The sequence below is a fragment of the Macaca mulatta genome, chromosome 15 (assembly GCF_049350105.2).
Source record: "Macaca mulatta isolate MMU2019108-1 chromosome 15, T2T-MMU8v2.0, whole genome shotgun sequence".
Taxonomy (NCBI): domain Eukaryota; kingdom Metazoa; phylum Chordata; class Mammalia; order Primates; family Cercopithecidae; genus Macaca; species Macaca mulatta.
The window spans coordinates 36,315,134-36,338,753 of NC_133420.1; the positions used below are offsets into that span (position 1 = coordinate 36,315,134).

The following is a 23,620-nucleotide window of genomic DNA, read 5'->3' on the forward strand; positions in this document are numbered from 1 at the left end:
TTTTTTTTTTGTAAAAGCGGGTGTTTTTGTACTTCTCTCCTGAGCATTGTGGAGCGTTTCTGTCACCCCGCATCCCTGGACCACCACCTCCCACACATCCCCCTTGCCCTCTCCCTCTCCTGTGTGTGTGTTTGGCAGGACGGGGTAGGTCAGTAGATGTTGCCATGACAACTGAGAAAGAGACAGTTCTGACTTCAGCTCCATGCTTGTTAGTAGGGAAACTAAAAGAGTCGCTTTTGTTTTCTTTCTTGGGGGTTGGGATGCCCACCACATTCCTGTTGGCATGGAAACCTTTGGCTCCCACCGGGTGAGTCGGTCAAGTGGGGTAATAATTGATTTGAATGGGCGTTGGGAGAGGCTACTGTGAAGAGGCAGGACCCGGGGGGTCTGGCCATTGTGTCGCCATAAACAGCCTGCTCCTTAGGGCTGTCCTCCTGGGAGCTGGGGGGGAGGGAATGGGGATAGCAGCCTCTAGACCCCAGTCTCTGCATCTGCACATCTCTGGGATTTTTAAGCCATCTTGTATCAAGGACCAGTGATGTGTCTGGCATTCTCTCAGGTTCTTTACATTTGGTATTCCACTTCGTGCTCACTAAAGCCCTGTGGGTTTGGTGCTGTCACCACTTTGCAAATGAGGAAACTGATGCTCAGTGAGGTTAAGTACCTTCCCCAAGGTCAGTCAGCCAGGAAGTGGCAGTGTCAGAGCCGAAGCCCAGGCCTGCGTGAATCATCCTCCCTGCAACTCTCACCACTCTTCTGGCTGCCTTAACCTTGCGCTTGAACTTACAGTCTCTCTAGAGTCTCCTGAGCCATCAGGGAGGCATCATCTAAAAAATGTACCTTGATAACTAAACATTTAGTACTTCTGTGAGAAACACCACTGCAAACTGTCTGGATGTCTGCTTGGGGAATTGTGCAGTGACAAGAGAAATTAAATACTTTAATGGATTTTGACAACAACTCTATGTTCAGGGAATTCAAATTGCATAAAGTAAAAAGTTAGACTTTCTCTCTGGACCTGACTGCTAATAGGCATGCCTAATTTATTAGTTGGATTAAAACAAAAATCTAATCTTGATAGGACCAAAGTTCTTTCAGGAAAGAATGTAATGGGTCGAAGGAGGCCGCAAAATCTTCCTGGAGGAGGTAGGGCTTGAGTTCACCCAACATCCCTGGCTGCAGAGTTGGTACTCAATAAATATATGTCAAAGGAATCATATAACAGCTACCATTTCTTTTGTACTTACGATGTTCCAACCAGGGTGCCAGCTCCTTGTTTATGCCACCCCATCAAGTCCCTCAACACTTCTGGAGGGTGGATTCTATCATCCATCTCCATTTTGTAGAAGAGAAGCAGGGGCTGAGTGTTGATGCCCCTTTCCTAAGGCCACACAATTGGTAAGGGCTAGAACCAGAATGACCGTTATTCTCATCACCATAAATTATTAATGTGTATTTTTACCCTAAAGATGGGTTTATAGATCCATAAGCTGAAAAATGACACCCTAAAGGTCACCCTGCCCATTTTCTTGTCTTCAGGCAAAATTATCCCAAATTCCTCATGTTCTCTGTCTTAAAGAATACTTTACTTACACAGTCATGTATCAGCATGTCTTTTCTGTATCACCTATTAGATGTACAGTACTGCCAGAGGAACAAAAATGGATTCTATTTCTGGCAAACTCATAGTCTATCAGGAAAAAGAAGCCACAAACTTAAATGACTGTGATATAAATTTAGAAAATGATAAATTCCACAATGAAGTACTGTGGGAATCAGAAAGAGAGTATTTCTGAGTGGGAAGGATCCAGGAAGGCCGTGGGCTGGTGTCTAGCGTGAGCTTGGAAGGATGAGCAGGATTTGGACCTGGTTGTCGTGAAGGGGTGGGCAGGACAGAGGCATCCCAGACACAGAGAAGAGGCACGAGGTGCAGGCCATCGCATTTGTGAGTAAGAGTGCCCGGGAAGACTGTGGGCAGGGAGCAGGTCAAGGACAGGGGCTTAGAGGACCACCTAACACTTAGCGTCCTAAAGGAGGGAAAACAGAGGATGGAAAAACACCACAGAGAGTGCATGGGTGCGGGAGCCAGGAAATGAGAGGTTCAGGAAGACAGTGGTCAGCTGCTTTGAATGCTGTAAACAAGCAAGACTGGAGAAAGATTAAGAAGATCAGTGGCAATTAGGAGGTACGTGGTCACCCTTGAGAGAACAGTACGTGGGCAGTGGAGGCAGAAGCCAGTGTGCTCGTGCTGCGGCCAGGAGGGGACCATGCACATGGAAAGACTTCCTCTAGGTCACGCTCTGCCAGGCCAAGGCACTGACTACAGTCTCCTAGGGGTGGACCAGCAGTGAGCCCCCTTGGCCTAGCCTCCCTGGAAGCCTAGGGTCTTAAGCATCAGACAGGTCCTGGTTACCAGTTGATACTGTTTAGGAGGCACGTGACTCTGAGTGTTGTGTTTAACCTGAGTTTGCTTTGTTTGTTCAGTCACAGCAGCTAACACCGAGTGCTTGCCACATTCCAGGTATTGCTCTGAATGGATTAGCCCATTTAATTCTCACGACAATGCTGGGACATAGGGAGAATTATTATCCCTATTATACAGATAAAGACATCAAGGCACAAGCAGGATAAGAGACTTTTCAAAGATTACCAGCTAGTTGGGAACAGGAACAGGATTCCAACCCACACATTCTGGCTCTGGAGGTACATCTTAATATCTGATCTTAAGGTCTCTGCGTGGCTTAACCAGGGTAATTAATGCCTGTTAGAGTCTCTGGTCCAAAGGAGGGGCTCACTAAGAGTGACTCCCTTTTTTCCCTGACCAAATACAAATGCAAGGTCAGGACACCCTTGTCTGAGAAAGGTCTGTGAGATCAGCCTCATAAGGCCTCATTCACGTCAGTGCAAATCTCATGCAGAATGGCACTCAAAAATAGCTTTGGAAAGTGGGATACAAATGTCATGAGCTCCTGGCATGATGCTGAGTGAAGCTGGTTTTGTGTTCAACACCTGTACTGCAGGAATTGACCGATGCGCCAGCTTGGGTAAGTGGGGAGAGCCCTCAAGGCAAATCAGTCAGTGATGAGTGAAATTAACGAAGTGTGCAGATTTCATCTGCAGTCTGAAGAGGGAGTATCTGACCTGGGATATGCCTACGGAATTACTGAATAAGGGTTCATCGGGTGCTCAGTGTATAGAAGAGAATTAGGATTACCATAGAAAATGAATTGGGTTTAGATGAAATTGAATGCCAAAAAGAAATTACAGTCTAGGCAAAGAATAACTTTTACACATGGTTTCCCCCCACTTATTGTCTGTATTCACATAGCCCTATACTTTGGTGCAGAACTGTGTTTAAACACTAAAATGCTTTGTGTTGCAGATAGGCACTGAGTATGTAATTAAAAGGATCCCTTCATTAGCAGAGATGTACAATGAAAGCTCAAGTTGGCCTTTTCTGCTAATTTTGGAGGTGGTAAAACAGAGGCTAATACAACCGCTGATTACAGTTGTCATAAAGACAGTCTCTTGCTGTTGCCATTAGGAAATTTTTGTTCTCCCAGAGTAGAGACAGGCTTTTCCCAGGGACTGTCAGAGAGCAAGAGGAAGAAAAGATTCATGCTGGCAACCAGAAGTAGAGGGGTGTGGAAATGCAGGGGTAGTGCAGGGGTTTAGCATGTGGGCTGTGGAGACAGACCACCCAGGTTCCAATCCCAGCCTCATCGCTTAGGCCACTGACTTAACCTTCCCACGCTTCAGCGTCCTCAGGTGTAAACTCATGTTAGTAACTGTGACTAACTAATTGGATTGTTGTGAGAGTTCACTGAAATAATGACTGTATTCACTGTCAGATATTTTTAAGCACCTACTGTATACCGGGAGCTGTGCTGGGGCTGTAGATATAGTCATAAACCAGGCAGTAATGGTGCCTGCCCTTCTGGGAACTTTCCATCTAGAAAAGAAATAGGCATTAAGCACACAGTTATGCAAATAGCCATTGGAGTGTGATAACTACTCTGAAGAAAAAATAATGTATATTGTGGGCTTAGCATTGTGCAAGATGCAGATGGAGTTCTCAATAAATTTCTTGGTGATGATGATGATGATGAAGTACTAAGTCAGGGAGGTTATAGAGAAAGGAATGGTTGATTCTATCTCCAAAAGCCGTGGAAAGCATTTTGGGAAAGGTGAGAGAGAATCTTAAATTTGAAAGATGAGTGTTTTTCAAGTGGATCATTTGTAAAAGGAGGGAGGGATGTGGATGTGGAGGATGAGGGAGGCAGCAACCAGGCCGTGCAGACCTCGAATGCTCGCTCAGGCCTGGGGACCTTGTTCACCGTGCCTTGGCCAGTTGGTGCAGGCAGGGCTTATACTTTGAAAGATTGTTCTCTGGGTTCCAGAGAAAAGCTAAGCACCAGCCAATTCATCTACAGAAAGGCAGTGGCCAACTGTTCAGTAGGTTTAAAGGGGACTCTGAAGTCCTTCAGGCAAAAGGCATTCTCCTCCCTTTCTACCAAGGCAGCTAGAAGAGTCTGAGCTTTTCATTCAGAATTTTGGCCACTCTGGCATTTACGCTCAATAGCTGTGTCATTTTCTTTTCTTCTTTTTCTTTCTTTTTTCTTTTTCTTTGTTTAAACACAGGGTCTTGCTCCATCTCCCAGGCTGGAGTGCAGTGGCACAGCTGGCGGCTCACTGCAGCCTTGTTTCCCAGGTTCAAGCAATCCTCCCACCTCAAGCCTCCCAAATACTTAGGACCACAGGTGCATACCGCCAGAGCTGGCTAATTTTTATTTTTTTGTAGAAGGGGGGTCTCGCTGTGTCACCCAGGCTGGTCTAGATTCAGGGCTTCCAGCAATTCTCCCACCTCAGCCTCCCAAAGTGCTAGGATTATAGGCATGAGCCACTTAACTCTCCCTTCTTCTTCACTCTTTTTTATCTCAAAGGCTCTGGATGGGAAGTCCAGGGGCCTTAGCCTGCCTTTGCCACCCCTGTGGGATGCCTCACCTCAAGCCAGAGACTTGGCCCCACTCCCTATGTATTTCAGAAGGAAAATGAAACATGGTCATTGCTAGTGCCTCTTCTAACTCCAAAAATCTGACTTTTTCCGTACTTGGGCAGCAGCAAAGTTCTCTCTCATGCATTAACTTCATCCTCAATAGAGAAGGAGGGTGTCAGAGCAGGTGCAGTTAGCTCCCCAGCCAGGCCTGAGAAAATGAGGCACACGTGGAGCGTTTGTTAGGCGGTCCTGGGCAGCCTGAAGTGAGAGTTTCCCAAGGAGGAGCAGCTGAGGAGCAGAAGGTCAATCTAGTGTTTGGTTACATCGGGTGGGGAGTGAGGCAGAAACCCCATATTCTCCTGAGTTCCTGGGGGTGAGTACCAGTCCCTCTAACTGAGGGATGGTGACTAAACAATGGACACCTTGAGATGATGATACTCGTGAGAGAAAGATGTCAGCAGTTATAATCCAAGTGGCAAACAGGTATTGAGATTCTGTGTCCATCTTCTCTGCTAATCCTAACATCAGCCCTATAGGTTAGGTGCCATTATTATTCCTGTTTTATATTAGAGGAAACTAAAGCTTTGAGGTTATATGACTTGCCCGAGATCACACAGCTTGTGAGTGGCACAGCTGGGATTTCAACCATGCCCTGATCTGCCCCCAAAGCCCGAATTCCAGACCCTCTGCAACACCAGGCCCACAGCCAGGGAGGAGGAGCCGACTGGAGCACCCCTCCTTGGCCTGTGTGCACAGAATGTTTCACTGCCTCTAACCGTGCTGCAGGCCCAGTGGGCAAGAGGGATGATGACAAAGACACGCGCTCCATGCTCAGGGCCGGCAGGGCAGAGAGCCCTGTTGGAAAAGAAGCTTATTGGGAGGTCTTTGTAAAATGAGCTGTCAGCTCCTTCATCCGTAAAATGAGAGGGCTGGGCCCAATGACCCCAAAAGGCCTTTCCAGCTCTGAAATAGCATGAGTTCTGGGTCTGTGGGAGCCAGGGCATTAGAGTAAGTCCTTATGCTTGTCCTTCAGTTAATGCGTTGCCTGGCCCTGCCTGAAAATGCTCCTGCAGCAACTCCAGGCCTGGCGGCTCTGGGAATCCATCCCCGGGCAGGGAGAGATCTAGTCTGCTGTTGTCGCCATGGGGTCCTTTGTTAATTCATATAGTCGACAAACATTACAAATATTACATGTCAGCAATTCGTGGGAGCCTGGAATGTAAAGTAACAGATTGACTTGTTTGGCAAACAAAATGAAGCAGCCAGATGAGCACTGGTGCCCTCCCGAGAAGTCACACTGAAGACAGTTACAAGACCCCCAAGCAGATTCTTCTTGATGTTTTGTGGAAAGCCTGTTTTGAGTCCTAAACAATGTGGCCGTTTTGTGCTAGGCGTAGGCTCCATCCTCCTGCTTAAGCCTCACACCACCCCATAAAGCCAAAGACTTCTCTCCATTGCAAGGGAGGGGAAAATAAGATCGGTGAAGTTGTGTAACTACATCAAGTGAGCATGATGGCGTGGAAAGCGCCTGGGCTTTGAGGTCAAAGCTGAGCCACCTTAGGAAAGTAGGTTAACCTCTCTGAAGCTCGCTTTTCTCATCAGTGAAATGGGACCATTTGTAATACCTAATTCAAAGGATTCTTGCTAGGGTCAAAGGAGATGTTACAAATAACCGGCCTGACTCTCGAGGTCCTCAATGCCTGACAGCTCCTCGTGTATGGAGGCCGCATGACGCAGTGGTTAGAAACAAGGATGCTGGAGCCTGCCTGTCTGGGTTTCTGCCCCAGATTCACAACATATTGGTTTGTATCCTTGTGCCTTGGTTTCCTCACCTGTAAAATGGGGATCATATTAATAATAACACCTGCTTTGTAGGATTTTATCAAGATTAAATTTTTTTAAATGGCAGTTCCTGGCACATAGTATGTGCAATTAATATCATTGCCATTGTGTTTCGTTGTGTTTTGATGTTTTGTCACTGTTGATGATATGCTACGGAGGAAAGTCATCAAGTGAGGTGGAAGTGGTCTGGCCACGGTTTGTGGGGAGGAAGGGTCGTTGTGTGAAGGGGAACAGGTGGGAATAGGCTCAGCATGGGTCTAGGTCTTAGAGGGACTTGGATGGCAGACAGAGCTCTCTCGTTAAGTCCTTTCCTTGTCACTGTGGAAGCCCACGCCTCACCTGTTTTAGAGTCTGTCACCTTCCCTTCAAGTCGCCTGGCATCACCCGTCAGGCAAATGGGGCTTCTGTGGTAGCAGGGATTTATCAAGCGACAAAGCTGGGCTATACAGTAAAGTTTATTTTTAGTGACTTCATCCTCCACTTCTTTAAATTAGCTGCAGGGCTAATTTGAGGGACTTCTTTGGTGCATGGTTAGCATTTTCTGCAGGAATGCCAACATGATACATGTGCATTTGGAATCTGCTAGTGACTGAGGGGACTCGCCTTGGCCAAACAGCAGGGAAGGGGACCTGTTTATGTCCCTTTGCCATGCGGCACCACTGCCACAAGGCTCTCCTGCCAAGCCACGGGGCTGCCTGGGAACGTGATCCAGGGTGTTCTCTCCCCTTTTGTCCCACATATTCAAGCAGTAGTTGCTAAATCTGCGTGTCTAAAGCTCCCTGTCTCTATGCCCATTACAACTGCCCTAGTTCAGGTCTCATTTTCTTTCACCTAGACCAGTGATTCTTAGACTTTAGCCTGCATCAGAATCACCCACAGGGCTTGCTAAAACAGATTGCCCAGCCCGCTCAGAGTTTCTGAGTCAATAGGTCTTGGGTGAGATCCAAGAATGTGCATTTCTAACAAGTTATCAGGAGGCACCGATGCTGCTGGGCTGGGGACCGCATTTTCAGAATCGTTGACCTAGACTGTTCCAGTAGCTTTCTAGTACCATCCACCGTTCCCCTCTCAATTCAGAATGCATAGTGCTAACAGATGTATTCATCTGCACCACGATGTTAATCTTGCCATTCCTTTCCTCAAAATCCACCACATTCTTCTCATTCCCTACACTACTATGTCCGAGCACCTTTCTCTCACATTCAGCGTCCTGTATGACCTAGACCCATGCTGGCTCGCTCATCATCACACTGCCAAGTCACTGTTTATATATGGGTCTTGTCTTCCCTCACTTGGTCACATGCTTCTGGGTGACAGGGACTGTGTCCACCTCACTCTTATATCCGAGGCCTCTGGGCATGTGAGTGCTTGGAACATGTTTCACGGATGAATAAATTATTGAAGGAATGCTTAACTAGAGATGGAAATTAAGCAACTTTTCGGCAACTAGAATTTGACCTTGCTAGACCTACTTCTCTGCTTTGTTAATTTCTGGAACGGTATACTGCTTATACATAAGAAGAAAAGTATCTGATTTGATTTAAATCAAATTATCACAAAAGCTATATAGTGAACTAAGCGTGGGGTGTGTTGTGAGACAGTCCCAAGTATAAATCCTGATTTCACTACTGATTGGGTGAGCTTGGGCAAGTATTCAGCCTCTCTGGGCCTGTTTCCCAATCTGTAAAATGGGAATCGTTTCCACCTACACTGTAGAATTGTTATGAGAAACAAATGAAATAATATAGGTAAGTTGCTTGGAGCAGTATTTGACATGTAGTAGGCCCTTGATAAATTGTGATTTTTAACAGTTAACTTTCCAGGCAAAATAGAGATAGGTGGTTTTTCACAAGTTTCAATGAAAAAGAATTCCATTTTATTTGAAAAATGCTAATAGATAAAACATTCCAGAACTCTTTGACCTATTTTGATGAATCAAGGATATACCAAATTCATTTTTTTTATTATCCCAAAGGACTAGTCAATTTGATTTATATTTTCTTTACCAGTCACTTTTATTTCATAAGCTTGACATTTCCATTAAAATGCTATTAAGTAAAAACAGGATCTTACATATTTGTGATGGCTTGGATCTCAATGTGATAATTGGAATTATCTCCAGCAAAGATTCCATTTCTCATTGTTTTATTTCCTCTTACATATCAGCTATATCTTTAGTGCCTTCTTCCAGTTGAGTAAAACCACTTCCCTCTGAATTTGTGGTTGAGTCCATGAAAATGATATCTCTGGCTTTGAAGACTCTTTTCATCATGAGGTTATTAATTGCGATTCAGGAATGATGGGAAATGGTGGTCATCCACTAAATACAGCAACCCTTGAAAGAAATTTGAAAGGCTATTGCAAGAAGAAAAAACAGACTCATTCTGCAAGGCTCTGGAGGCAGGATGGGCGGCAGGAATTGGACCCTGGAGAAAGACATTCGCTGGTTACCACTGGGAACACCTTTCCAGTCTGAGGTGTCCTAGAGGTGGTGGGGTTCCCATCACCAGGGCAACCCCAGCTAAGCCTACGATCCTGGATGATGTGCTGATCAAATGACTGGCTGGTGTTAATGTCCTTATCTATCTGGGTTTAAATTTCTTTTCTAGAATCATTTCAAAAATGTTCTGGAACTAGATAGTGGTGACAGTTACACAACAATGTGAATGCCTGAAACACCACTGAATTGTCCACTTGAAAATGGTTAAAATGGTGAGCTTTATGTTTATTATTATACTACGATAAAATAATAAATGACATCGTTGGACAGAGTGATCTCCAAAGCCACTTCTAGCTATAAGATTTTATGCTTCCTTGCTAACAAGGTGAAACCCCGTCTCTACTAAAAATACAGAGAAAAAAAATTAGCTAGACGGGGTGGCACGCACCTGTAGTCCCCAGCTACTTGGGAAGCTGAGGCAAGGAGAATCGCTTGAACCTGGGAGGCAGAGGTTGCAGTGAGCCGAGATGATGCCACTGCACTCCAGCCTGGGTGACAGTGCGAGTCTCCGTCTCAAAAAAAAAAAAAAGATTTTATGCTTCTGAGAGGGAGTACGTCACTCAGGGGACTGATCACTGACTCTATTTAGTCAATTGACAGACCATGTGACACTAGATCTCTAACTGAGGGGGAATGGTTAATTAATACAGAATATTTCATGTCATGAGAAATTACACTCATGAAAACACTTAATACCATGGGAAGATACTTACAATGTAGGATATAAAAAGAAGGATTTGGAATACACGTAATGCAATCCTAACTTCATAAATATAGATAAGAAATCAAAATGTTAATAGTGTTGATCTCAAATTTGTAGAATTACAAATGATTTTAATTCCTTTATACATTTCTCAGAATGTCTACAAAGAGCATGACTTACAATTATAATCTTTAAAAAAACTCTTTAAAATAAAAAATCAATAATTCCACATAGGATTTGTAACCCGCAATGTGAATTATGATGTGTATTTGAATAATGGGGTAGTGGGTCAGAGGCAGTGGCTCACACCTATAATCCCAGCACATTGGGAGGCTAGCCAAGGCAGGAGGATTGCTTGAGGCCAGGAGTTCAAGACTAGCCTGGTCAATGTAGTTAGACCTTATCTCTACAAAAAAACTTAAAAATTAGCCAGACTGGCCAGGCACAGTGGCTCACACCTGTAATCCCAGCACTTTGGGAGGCTGAGGCGGGTGGATCACTTGAGGTCAGAAGTTCGAGACCAACCTGGCCAACATGGCAAAACCCCATCTCTACTGAAAATACAAAAATTAGCCAGGCATGGTGGCACACGCCTGTAATCTCAGCTAATCAGAAGGCTGAGACAAGAGAATCACTTGAACCCAGGAGGCAGAGGTTGCAGTAGTAGTGAGCCAAGATCACGCCACTATACTCCAGCCTGGTTGACAGAGCAAGACTCTGTCTCAAAAAAAAAAAAAAAAAAAAAGCCAGGCTAATGGTGGTACACACCTGTAGTTCTAGCTACTCAGGAAGCTGAGGCAAGATTGTTTGAGCCCGGGTGCCTAGGCTCAGCCTAGGCTACAGTGAGCTGTGGTTGTACCACTGCACTCCAGCCTGGGTGACAGAGTGAGCTCCTATCTCTAAAAAAAAAAAGAAGAAAAAGAAGAAGGACTGAGTATGGTGGCTCATGCCTGTAATCCCACCACTTTGGAAGGCCGAGGCCAAGGCAGGTGGATTGCTTGGGGTCAGGAGTTCAAGACCAGCCTGACCAACATGGTGAAATCCCGTCTCTACTAAAAATATTTAAAAAAAAATTGACCGGGCGCGGTGGCTCAAGCCTGTAATCCCAGCACTTTGGGAGGCCGAGACGGGTGGATCACGAGGTCAGGAGATCGAGACCATCCTGGCTAACACAGTGAAACCCCGTCTCTACTAAAAAATACAAAAAACTAGCCGGGCAAGGTGGCGGGCGCCTGTAGTTCCAGCTACTCGGGAGGCTGAGGCAAGAGAATGGTGTGAACCCGGGAGGTGGAGCTTGCAGTGAGCTGAGATCCGGCCACTGCACTCCAGCCTGGGCGACAGAGCAAGACTCCATCTCAAAAAAAAAAAAAAAAAATTTAGCTGGGCATGCTGGCACACACCTGTAATCCCAGCTACTTGGGATGCTGAGGCAGGAGAATGGCTTGAAGCAAAAAAAAAAAAAAAAAAAAAAAAGAGTAGAATTACAGTAGTAAAATAGAAACAGCAGTGGATCAGTGGCTTATTAGAACTGAATTATAATTCCAGTTCAGCTAGACGATACAGGTGCAACACCTTACCAAGCCTCAGTTTCTTCTTCTGGAACAGGGGCATTGTCATAACTGCACAGAGTGGAGTGAAGAGCAGATGGCCGCCTGACTGTGGACGGTTCTGCCCACTGAGGAGTCCTTTGAGCTATTTTCATTGTTATAGAGTGTATTCCAACTGTACATTTCCAAATCTTTCCTTGAATAAAAACTTACTGAGTGCTTATAAAGTCATTGATTGCCACTTACCCAGTAATTTAAGGGCTAATTTCCGATAAGAGTGTCGCCTTTTTTCTCATCTTTCTTCCTATAACCTTAATGGGAAAACGTTTCATTTCATCTGAAAAGCAACCACCTGATATTTACTGTCTTAAGTTCAAGGTGATGATGACAAAATCATTTTAGCTGGAGGAAAATTGCAGTCCTTTGGGCACATTTGCCTCTCCCAAAGAGTCAGGACTCTCCTCTTTGTGGGACGGAGCATTTCGTTCCTTAAAACCCTCCACACTGTTGAAGTTGAAAAGAGATTTAAAGAGATTTTTCCCTCGTGCTTTTCTGCTTCTGCCCTCTGCCTGTCCTTGCTTTGAGACCAGCATCAAGACCCACTAAGGAGAAACCAGGAATAAGCCTTCCAGGACTTTTTAGTCACACAAGGGAGTTTTTCCCAGAGGCTGGCTCCTTGAACTGGGATGAAGGGAGGACCGTTTGTGTAGGGCTATCAAGCATGTTGTTTCGCTGTTGAATTTAAAAGTGCTTACAAGTTACAAAACATTGTAACCTTAATATTTTGAGGCTTATGTTGCAAACTTTTTCAGTTCAACAGATTCAATGAGACTTTCTCAAACACCAAGTATGTTTCAGGTCCTATAGAAATAGGAGTGACATTTCTATATGAAACAGATGTAGGCGTTCAATGAGCTCACAAAATGGTGAGAGAGACTGGCATGTAAACCAGTGCAGTGCAGGCGTAACAAAGCAAACAAGGAAGCACGTCCAAGGAATGGGGGTGAGGCATGAGAGAGAGGGACCCGTGTGGTCAAGAAGCCATCTCAGCTGGTTTTGAAAGTGGAACAGAAGTGTGCCAGGCAGCCAGGGCCAGAGGAAAGCAGGCACAAAGACACCCAGATGGCCCAACCTGAGCACTGATGGTATGCTTGCTTGGAAATGAAAGCACTGGGCATGAGGTCATTTAATAAAGAGTAGAGAACAGGCCTTGGTACCGTTAATAGCACCACGTCTCAGTACCACGAGATGCCACCCTAATTTTCTTGGATCAGTTAGTCAACCAGGAAGCATTTACTGGCCATGTATAACATGCTCAAGGTTCTGTCTCAGGAATGAACACAGCAGGTGGCAGAGGGTTTACACCTGGCCCCAGATCCCAACAGGATAGGACGCAGGAGTGGGAACTGAGGTGCAGTTGCAGAGAGGGCCCTTGAGTGTGGAAGGGAACTGGGTGTCCAGGGAGCATGGAGTCTCTGGTTCCAGGGCAGGCCAATGAGTGGCACATTGGGAGGAGCAGTGCACAAGGCTTGGGCTGGAACAGTGTGCCTGGCTGGGGGGAAGATTGGAAATGAGGAGGCCCAAGAAGAGCTCGGGAAGGGCCTCAAGTGCCAGAAAGAGCAGTACAGACTCGGGAGTCCTCAGTGGTTTTAGCAAGTGAGTGACTCAGCCAGGGTGGCCTAAAAAGAGGTGACTTAGGTGCCAGTTTGGAGGATGGATCTATGGATGGGCAAGGCCAGAGGCAGGAGGGCCTTTTCTACAGTCCAGGCAGGGGCAGAGCAGCAGGGGTTGGCTTCAGGACTAAGGAGGCAGAACTAGCCGAGGAGGAGTCGGCGTTTATTCTGTGCTTTCCTGTTGGGTAACTGGCAGATGGTTGTGACATTCAAGGAGATGGGGAATGTAGATTTGGGGCGAGGGGGAATAATATGTAGGTCTAAGATGAGAAGAACATTCTGAGCTAGAGGTGGATATTTAAGAGTTATTAGCTGCTAGTTTTCTTGAACATCAAAATAATTTCTGAATAAACAATCCAGACTAAGGAATCACTACACTATAATCATTTTTTGTATGAATTCCAAATTTTAAAAAACAGTTAAGCCAGGAATATAATTGTTTCTATTCCTAGAATTCGGTAGCTGATGCATCTTTGCAAATTGTTCGTTGAACTGTGTTCTGGCTTCTTGCCAGTCCTCGATGAGATTTTTATGTTTCTTAATTATTCAATTACTACCCATAAGTAAGAGTTTGAAATCAAACCTAGACTGCTACATAATAAAGTATTCTCTTGAATCACGAGTACAGTAAAGGAAGGTTTTCATACTGGGAAACCAGGATGGTAGAAGGAGGAAGCACACATTTCTAGCCCTGGCTCTGCCTTGGTTTCACGTTCTGGCTTTGCTATGTGCTGGCTGTGTGAGCTTGGGCAGGTCACTTCTCTGTGGTTAGTCTTGCTGTCTGTAAAATAAAAATACTGATAATGCTGCCGCCTGAGGAGGTTGTAAATCTCAAGTAAAGGAGAAACTGCAAGGGAAAGTGTTATATCATTAATTCTTTGTGTGCTTCAGGTCTCAGCAGCTTGAAAAACCATTCGCTGGAAAGGAAGATGCTTTGGACGGCGAGCTGACCAGTGCTCCAGACTGCAACACCAACCCCGAAGCCCACCTGCCTTCCATTTGCCTCAAGCAGGTGTTCCCCAAGTATGCAAAGCAGTTCAACTACCTGCGCCTGGTGGACAGGATGGCAAATTTGTTTATCCGGTTCCTGGGCATCAAGGGGACAATGAAGTTGGGGCCAACAGGCTTTCGTACCTTCATAAGGTCAGTGAGAACAGCCTCCTCTGGCTTGGGCTTTGAGCCGGGTGGAGTCCAGTCTCACATCTGGCAGGTCAGGTCTCCCTGACTGCACTTGGGAGAATCTGTGGTGCTGGGTCAGTCCTCCATTTGAGCATAGATTAGCCTAGTGGCTGGTACATGGTAGACTCTCATTTGTTGAGTGAATTAATGAATATGATGCATGTGACAGCATTTGCAACCTTATGTTCATGATTAAAAAACAACTCTGTGCCTACCTTGAGCTGAGTCCTGAAAACGCATACTAATAATCGCCCCTTGGAGTCAGGCAGACCTTGCACTTCTTAAACCGGGCTTCTCCCAGTGGTGCATGGCTGTGTGCCTGGCGTTCGTGAAGCCACAACAGAGAAGCAAGGCACATCTTTCCAAAGTGTCAGTTTCAGGAGGGAAAAGTTAAATAATTCAGCTGATAAATATTTTAATGCATTTGTTCTAATATAAAAATAACACGGCTATATTTTAGAGCATAATGCAAAATTTGCATGAATTTTCAAGATAAAACATGAGATAAAGAAATTATATCTTTACTGCAGCCTGCAAAGTAAGCAATTGCCACTTGGTTTCCTGAGATTACACATTAATCTCCCTCTACCCTGTGGGGACACTTTGGGGCAATACAGCAGCATTTACTAGCTTCTAGGGCAAGTAACCCTAAGGCAAGGCAAAGAGCACCCCTAAACCTCAATACATCTATCCTGTAAAATGAGGATAAAGCTGCCTGTGCCCTACAATAGTGTGTGTAAGATTAGTTCAGATTGCATAGAAACATCTAGCAAGTGGTAAGTGATCAATAAATGTCAGTTTCTTCTTACAAGGTTAAAAGAATTCCGTGAAATTATATGTATATTTATATATAATTTATATAGATATATATATGGTCCTACACAGAGTCTCGATCAAAGAAGGTTCCCACTTAGTATGTGTTAATCTAATAACTCTAGATCCCTTTAACAAATATGAATGGGTGACAATATGGAAATGTTCCTTAGCAAGTAATTGTATCCTATACACCTCATGGAGTATGTCTGCGAGCACTCAATATGGCTGTTGTTTTTCCCATCACTGATTTTAATATTTTTGTCTTGCACCTCAAAGTCACACTTTTCACAGCTTTTTTCACTAAAATAATTAGAAGTTTTGAGTGGGAAACCACTTTTGTCAAAGGCATGTCTCCAAAGAAGTTTTATAAATTCTAACTCTAGCCCTCTGCTATTCCTGACAGGATGGTACACAAAAGTATTGGCAGGAATTTTGCCGTTTCAGTACACCTGAAGTAGTATTTTTGCAAGATGACTTTGAGAAGGGCTTTGTGTTAGTTTCAGGGGGTAGGGCGGGTGGGGGAGGGAAGCCCAGTGGAAAGAGGACAGGCTTTGGGATCAGACGGGTCTGGCTTCAGAGCCAAGCACATTACTTAATAGCTGTGTGGCTTTGGGCAAATTCCTTATCTTCTCTGCACTCAGTTCTCTCATCTGCAAAATGGGAACAATCATCCCTGCCTTGCAGGATTGTTGTGAGGTTGGGATAATATATCATAGAGCAGCTGGCCTGATGCCTAGTTCATGGGAGCTGCTTGTTTGGTGGGAGTCTTGTGGTTATTATTTCCATCAGGCAGTGGGAATTTTCAAAAAAGTCGATAGGCACTTATTATTTGCACTGAAAAGACTGCCTGACATGATACTCTGGGACTCATTTAGGAATTACATTTGGCTTTCAGTAATAGGTAACCACCTACAAATGGCTTAAATAGTAACTTTCTTTCATATAACAGGAACTTTTGCAGTGGGGGTTCTAGAGCTGGTTAATGACTCCACAATATGATCCATGTTCCACTTTCTGTCTTTTTGCTCATCCATCCTAAGTGCGTACTTCCACTTCAGGGTTGTCTTATGGTCACAAGAGGGCTGCTGAAAATCCAGTCATCATGGTTGAATTCCAGACAGAAAGGGGAAGAAGGGGAGGAAGAAAAAAGGCCTCCACAGATGAATTAGATCCCTTCAAAAGCTTTCCTGGAAGCTGTATTCAGTGACTTCCACTTCTATCTTACTGGCTACCACCATCTGCATAGGAAGCTGGGAAATACAATTATTCTAACTGTGCATAGTGCTATCCCATTATAGTGAAAAAGAGAAGAAAGAGAACAGATAGGTAGGCAGGCTCTGCCCCTTTGTGATTCCTGGACCTTGTAACATAAGGAAACAGCTTAGTGACAGAGGCCCCAGGTCATGAGTGCACTTATGGGCACTGTGGAAGTATTTGGGGCCCCGGAGAATGATGAGATTGAGCAAGCTGGGGTGCTTCTCTCAGCATAAGATGTCTGTGGGCACAGATCTTTGGAGCAACGGCAGAAGCTTTCTTGGCCCTCCCCAGCCTTTACACCATCACACAGAAAACTCAGTTCAAGATCAGAGAGCATGAAGGAATGGCTTGGCTTCGTGTGGATGATATCTTGGGAGTTGCACGGAACCCTGGTCCTGTGAGATCTGTTCTAGCTCAACATTATGCTATAAAGGATTATGTCTGGTTTAACCTAACAACTGTTACTGAGCACCTGGTAGCCATGGGACGTTCAAAGGCAAATAATGGGACCCTGCCTGCCCTCAAAGAACTGTCAGTCTAATAGCATGCAATGAACACGTCATTAAAGGCAATGTTTTGGCAGAGTCATGGGGCGGTGGCTCATGGACTCCCCCGCAGGGTGGCATTCAGAGTGCTACAAGCACAGAATGGAGGAGGCTTCCTCTACCTGGTGGAATCAAGGCAGGCTCCCAAAAGGAGGCAGGGTTTGGACTGCTAGAGGCAGGATTTTTCCAGGCAGCAGGGAGAGCCTGAGAATGGATGGCATGTATAGCCCAAATTTAGAAGTTAGGTTTATCATCTAGGCTAAATTGCTGGTAGAAACGGAAATGCTTCCTTTTTACTCCTAATAAAGTCCTACTCAAACAGAAGAGAGAGGAGGAGATTTGAAAAATTGCTTATGGTAAGAATCACCATCTCACTTGCCTACAGGTTCGGCAGGAAGCATCAACTATCACAGAGGGCTGGGTAGACAAGGTCGGGGCGGGAGGGCAGGCTGTGGCAAGCTGGAGAGCACATCCCATATCTAAAGGAAGGCTGCTGCTGGGCTCATATCACCAGAGCTTTTTATTTTTCAATCCTAAATATCTACATAAAATCTCAATACACATCTACAAATGTTGGCAATTTGACAAATAATTTTAAATACTGGATTCAGTGAAAGCATGACTGCCCATAGATACCATCAGTGGGTGACCTCTGGTATGAGAGGAAGGAGGTGCCTATTAAGAGGACTGCTATGCCTCTTGAAAAGAAAGCAGAATTGAGAATGGTTCTAACCAAGAAGATTCCTAAAATGCTCTCAGGTTGGAACCAGGTGAGATAAAAAATATAGCCACAAATCTGTCTCTACGTGATAGGCTTTATGACTTTTCACCCTTTTGCTCTCCACAATTAAGGGCATTTGCATGAAAACCCAGGTTTTGCCACATTAGAGACTATTAGGTCCTGCAGCTATCATTCCCAATCAGTGGCCAAGCTCATTAGGGAGCCATGGTGACCGTGACACTGAGAACCACTTCTTCAAGTGGGGACCAGGCAGCCAGTGCTCAGGGACTCAGACTGAGCTCCTCTCCCTCCTCCCTCCCTTCCCAACAAATGTCTGTAGTAATTAAGAATGCAGGAAGAAATGGAGAAAGCATTGCACAACCATTAATAAGTTTTTCTTGGTTTTTCTTTTTCTTTCTTTCTTTCTTTTTTTTTTTTTTTTTTTTTTTTTTTGAGACAGAGTCTTGCTCTGTTGCCCAGGCTGCAGTGCAGCGATGCAATCTCGGCTCACTGCATCCTCCACTTCCCAGGTTCAAGTAATTCTCCCGTCTCAGCCTCCTGAGTAGCTGGGACTACAGGCGTGCACCACCATACCTGGCTAATTTTTGTGTTTTTGGTAGAGATGGGGTTTCACCATATTGGTCAGGCTGGTCTTGAACTCCCGACCTCAGGTGATCCACCCGCCTCAGCCTCCCAAAGTGCTGGGATTACAGGCGTGAGCCATGCACCTGGCCGGATTTTTCTTTTTCAATTGTACCAGAAAATCCTAACAGCAACCTAATCATAAAAGATGAGATTCTCTGCCTTTAGATTTCTCTGAGTATGTTCAGTCTTGCCGGCTAAATTTAACAGCATGAATTTTCTCTTGCTAACAACCCTTCTCTCTCTCTGTTCCACTTTGGTTTAAATTTTGCTTCATTATGAATTAATAATATTTATGCCATATGTTAAATCAAACCAAGTGCCCTTCTCAGGAGCACTTTGAAAAAGACATATTCGCTGGCGAGATACACTCCTCTCAGCGCTCCCACGCAAATGGCAGAAGTTGAACTTGCTTTTCATCTGTTCTACCCACTCTCTCTCTCCAAGCTCCTTGAAGAGAACTAGAGGGAAGAAAATAATAAACACTCCGATTGAATTTATTTCCAGTGTCCATCTCTCATAATGTGCTGCATAGATCAGCAGTTTTCGGAGTGAATTATGCTAATGCCAGTCTGGCCATATTCTATTTTTCTTTTTCACCAAGAAATGAGAAATAATGAACTGTTCTTCTCTCGTCTAGACTTAACTCTCTCTAACCGGCTTTTCATGTCACTTCCTCAGGAGGCACATAATAGTAGCACACATTACCATGAATTAAGTGCCTCTTTTCTTCTTTCTTTTTTAACATTTTATTTTATAATAATTGCTGGGGTGTGAAGCCACCTTTTCCCCAAGAAATAGACAGTATCTGATTGATTTTTCAGCTTGATGGCTATCTTGGAGGAAGATGCATTTTTGTCATTCTTCTTCCATTGGATTACTGATTTGGGGGGCATCTATGTAATTCACAAATGAAAATTTTTACAAATGTGTCCCACATCAGACTTGGACATCAATTTGCATATGCTGCATTTTTCATGATGGCAGCCCAGAAATTAAGCAGTTTGCCAAAACCAGGTTTATTTCTAGGAAATGCAGCAGCTTCTCTGTACCGCAAGCATTTGCTTCATGTGAGGTTCTCCCACTGGGTGGCTTCTGATCCTGGGCCTCCTCCTAGGTTTTTCTTCCTTTCCCCTTTCCCCTTCCACTCCCTTTTATCATAAGATTATATTAACATGCTTCATAATGGATAGCTGTGGGGGACTTTATTCTCTCAGAGGCAACATGGTGTGTTAGAATGTTCTAGAATAGGAGCGTAAGGCGCCTTGCTTCCCCCTCTGTCATTAACTCCTCAGTGACTTTGCTAATCTCCCCTGCTTCTGTGACCATCCTTTTCCAGCCGTATTGCACGCCTTGGATATCAATGGCCTTTCAAAGCCATACCTTTTAAACTGGAGTTGTCTTCTTGCCCCCTTAGATGTTTAGGTAGTGTGGTTTTTAAAAAATAAATATTGATCATTTGTTAACTTTCACATTATAGAATCCTCTCCAGAAAAAACAACAACAACAACAAAACTTCTTTTCTGCACAGAGAAGGATGAACACAAAAGAAATTCTATAAATAGGATTTTATGGAGTGGAAAAAGTTGGTTCCTAAATTTCCCATGAGATGTCAGTAGTTGTTAAGAGGAAATGAGAATGATCGTTTCAAATCTTTCTATATTTGGACTCCTAATGAACTTAAATGATTTGTGATTCTTTCCCATCATATGTGCCCAAATTCCTTTGATTCTGGGGAAACACACACACACACACACACACACACACACACACACACAATTTCTTCAAACTGGTTCTACATCAGAGAGGAAGGATGCGAACTGCCATTTGCCACTTCCCCATGCATGCCAGGCACTGAGCTAGTCCTTAAAAGATCCTTGTATGGTGAACAGTCTTTTTCTCACTGTACAAATTGAAATTTGCTAATGTAGATGCAGAGAGCTTCCATGACTTGCACAAGGTTACACAACAAAGCCAAGATTCAAACTCGTGTGTATTTGACTCCAAAGCTCATCTTTTCCATGCACACTTTTAACCTATCCTTTCCTAGAAACTTTTCTGGCTTCTCATGATACCCTATTTCTCGGACTTTTCTTCCACTGAAGAATTTATCCTTCCACTCATTAGTCATTTGAGGAACTGCATCCCCAGGCATAAGGGAAAACTGTTCTCAATGATTAAGAGCCACATTTTTACTGCAGACTCTAAGATCACGTACAGTCTCTGAGAGCGGTATCCAAGGCCCATTCAGCTCTTCCTTGCTGTCCAAGCCCAGAATACTGCCTACACAGAGAGGGCACAAATAAATTTTCATTGAGTGGATAGATGGATGAAAAATTCATTCCAAAGTCTTGATATCTTGACCGTTGGAGTCATTCATTTCCTGTTTGAGTTTGTTGAGAATGTTTGGTAACCACAGGGCAAATCCAAGCACCCTGGTTGTCTTAGCCCCAGCCCCATATCCCAAAGCTTCCAACAGGAGTGCTTTAGAGACTCCAACCTACTGGTCCCTGGCCTGAGACCTGGTTTCTTGATTCCTGAATCCCTCCTGCAGCCCTGGACTGGGCCACCTCCCCACAGCTCCCAAGCCCACTACTCTTATCTTCCAAGGAAGGGCTAGATGTGAATTCCAGCTGTGTGACCTTGGGCAAGTCATGTCCCATCTCTTGAGCCTCAGCATATGCTTCATTGAAATGGTACTAGGAATACCACCCTCAAAGAATGGTTAAAATCCAGACAGCTAATGAGCAAGAAAAGCCCTAGCATACAGATGGTGCCCAAGAAATGCCTACAGAATCAAGATTCTTTTAAGGCATTTGCATTTCCTGCCTACCGCAGCCAGCATGGATCCCTCCTCTGTCCCAGTAGCAGATGTTGCAATCAACTGTATTCGCAGGCATCACTAGGGAGGAAGAGTTACCTTGGAAAGGGAATAAACGGAGAATTTCTGTTTTAAATTACGGCTCCTGCTAGAGGTTTGACACTTCTATTTTCTACCTGTCAGAAAAAAAAAAAAACTATATACCACTGGTGAGTGTGGTTTCCCTTTTAATACTCCATTAACCCACAGAGCAAGCCAGGCAGCGCTCCTGTCTTGTGGAAGAGCAGGTAGCCCAGAGGACACTGATATGATAATTAGAGGACACTGTGGCTGTTCCTAATGAAGCTTTGTAAATTAGCAATGCAGGCTGTTAGAATACCCTGGGAGAGACTGGATCATCGTCCCCCACAGAACCCAGTAAATAGCCGTCTTGGTGACAAGTGATGTGAAAACCTCTGCGTCCATTGACATGTGGTTACTGGGGCTCAATAACTGTGTGCTGATGTGCTTTGAAGTCTGCCACCGTGACTTGGGATTGAAATACAGAGCAGGAGCCCAGGAGGAAGCAGGGTGTGCATTGATGGCCTGGGAAATATAGGCGGGAAGAAAGGAAGGGAGGAGGGAGGAAGGGGGCAAGAAAGTGTGCTGGCATACAAGGAGCACCAGGCTTGTCTGGGCACCATGCGGGGCACACGCCCAGCCACCGTCATTAGGGGTGTGCTTGGGTTTGGAGAGGGGACTCTGATGCCCAACCCTGCTTGCCAATCAACCCCTCCCCTGTCCAGTCCCTAACAGAGCTGTTCACACAAGGGATAATGACAAATGGGAAATCAAAGAGCCACTTCATCATTAGCTGAGGCAGTGGATGTGGATTCGTTTGAAAAGTTGAAAGCAGCATTGAATGTAGTTCAGCCAACCTGACAGCTGGCGCGGAGGCCTAGCTTTCAGGATTCCCTGGACAAATCCAGCCTGCCTTGGGACAAGCCTCCCAGCAAAATCCTGTCCAAGGCAGGGGTGCACCTGGACAAGCCAAGGGCTGCTTCCAGTTTGAACAGAGAGCCCAAGCCTTGTACACAGACATTCAGACTGGTGCGCTCCATTTCTCCACAATGGGCAGAGTCACTCACTTGGCTCCAGGCAGCCTCTGGGATGAGATGACTCTAGATCTAGAAGAAGAAAAGGGAAAAGGGGGAGAGAGTTGGGGAAGGGAGCTCACAATTGCTGTGGGCCTACCAGGTGACAGGCACCATGCTGGGTTCTTGGCATGTACTCACAACCATGTGGGCAGGTATTATTACCTTCATTTTAGAGCCCAAGAAATAAAAGCACGGAAGGTTTAAGTAAATTCCCCACAGCCACACAGCTAGAAAAGGTTCCAGTCAGGATTTGAATCCTAATCTGTCTGATGCCTAAATCTAAATCATGCTCTTTTCAGCATACCAGACTACCCTCCACTCCATATTTCCATACAAAAAAAAAAAAAAAGGCTGGGGAGGAGTAGGAGGATTCTAAACACCCCTGCTGCGGCGTGGACAGGGAGCACCAGTGCTGACATCAGACTGAAAACCTGGTTACTGTGGCCTCCCTGCACCTAAACAAGTGGAGCATCTGAAGCTCAGGGGCCGCCCCCCACAATCCTCCTGTCAATTCCAGATGACTCCCCTAAAGTCAGGAATGAGGAACCTCCCCGGCAATGCTGTGTCAGCCCGCACAGAGCAGCGAGGACCCAGCCTGTGCTGTTCTGCTCTATAAATCTGGGGCTTAGTGTGGCTGATTAGGGGCTTATATAGAATCTTCAGGTGGCAGATTAAGATGAGTAAAGGACAGAAGCCTTGAGCCCTTGTCTGTAGATTTGTCCTCAGGGACTCAGCTGGTGAGCATTTCCAGTGGGAAATTGCTTCTGGACAGTGGTGATGGCTTCAGCCTGTACTGGTGACATGCTGTCATCCCTGGGTCATCTGAGCATGACACCGTCAGCTACCTGGACACTGGCAAGAGAGGGCAGCGCCAAGGGCCCAGCTTCCCTTCCTCTTTCTGGAGACTGAGAGATAGGACACGTGCATGGGGGCATTTCTTGACATGTGGAGTTCATTCCCTTTTGGAGCAGACAGGGACCCACACTGCTGTGTAAGGTCAGGCTGACACACAATGACTGTAATAAAGACCGAGACTCAGGAAGGTGAAATGTTTTAACCAGGGCCATGCAGCCTTCAAGTGGCAGAGCCAGGCTACAACTCAAGACTTGCTGTCCTGGCCAGGCACAGTGGTTCACGCCTGTAATACCAGCATTTTGGGAGGCCGAGGCAGGCGGATCACCTGAGGTCAGGACTTCGAGACCAGCCTGGCCAACATGGCAAAAACCCGTCTCTACTAAAACT

At 45.2% G+C, this 23,620-nt stretch overlaps 1 protein-coding gene across 8 annotated transcripts in view; it reads left to right on the top strand.

The window, feature by feature from the left end:
• The window catches only part of TTLL11 (tubulin tyrosine ligase like 11), a 272,684-nt gene that overhangs the window by 206,395 nt on the left and 42,669 nt on the right, over positions 1 to 23,620 (top strand). For all 8 annotated transcript variants that reach the window (XM_077968073.1, XM_028834888.2, XM_077968075.1 and 5 more), the window contains one exon: positions 14,153 to 14,404. In XM_077968073.1, coding sequence (XP_077824199.1) covers positions 14,153 to 14,404 — 252 coding nt within the window. The remainder of the gene's footprint in view (positions 1 to 14,152; positions 14,405 to 23,620) is intronic.